The 287-nt window shown below is 47.7% G+C and overlaps 1 protein-coding gene across 1 annotated transcript in view; it reads right to left on the minus strand.

Annotated features, from left to right (window-relative positions):
* Positions 1–287, minus strand: part of LOC119586793 (POC1 centriolar protein homolog A-like) — a gene marked incomplete at its 3' end in the record, with an annotated part of 6,504 nt that overhangs the window by 1,159 nt on the left and 5,058 nt on the right. Inside the window, 1 exon segment of the mRNA XM_037935513.1 lies at positions 46–249. Within this exon segment, the coding sequence (XP_037791441.1) occupies positions 46–249 (204 nt within the window).

Raw genomic sequence — 287 nt, forward strand, 5'->3', positions numbered from 1 at the left:
TCTCTTTATCAGTAACGCATAACTTTTATGTCTACAAGCACTCACCTGGTTCCCATTAACATCGCTGCTATGTGATCTCCCTTGCACTCCAGCACGACTCTCAACTGTGGTAACTTCCTCCTCCTCTTCTGACGAATCATCGGGCACTGAGACTGTCACGTCCAAGGGCTGCCTATGAGACACATCCTGCGTCACATCCAGGCTCTCGCACTGATCCACAGGCTCGAAGTTGGTCTTCCATACCATCACCTGTGCAGGTAAAGCATTTTTGTAGTATGTCTTATTAT

This window comes from Penaeus monodon, chromosome 22 (genome assembly GCF_015228065.2).
Source record: "Penaeus monodon isolate SGIC_2016 chromosome 22, NSTDA_Pmon_1, whole genome shotgun sequence".
Lineage (NCBI taxonomy): Eukaryota > Metazoa > Arthropoda > Malacostraca > Decapoda > Penaeidae > Penaeus > Penaeus monodon.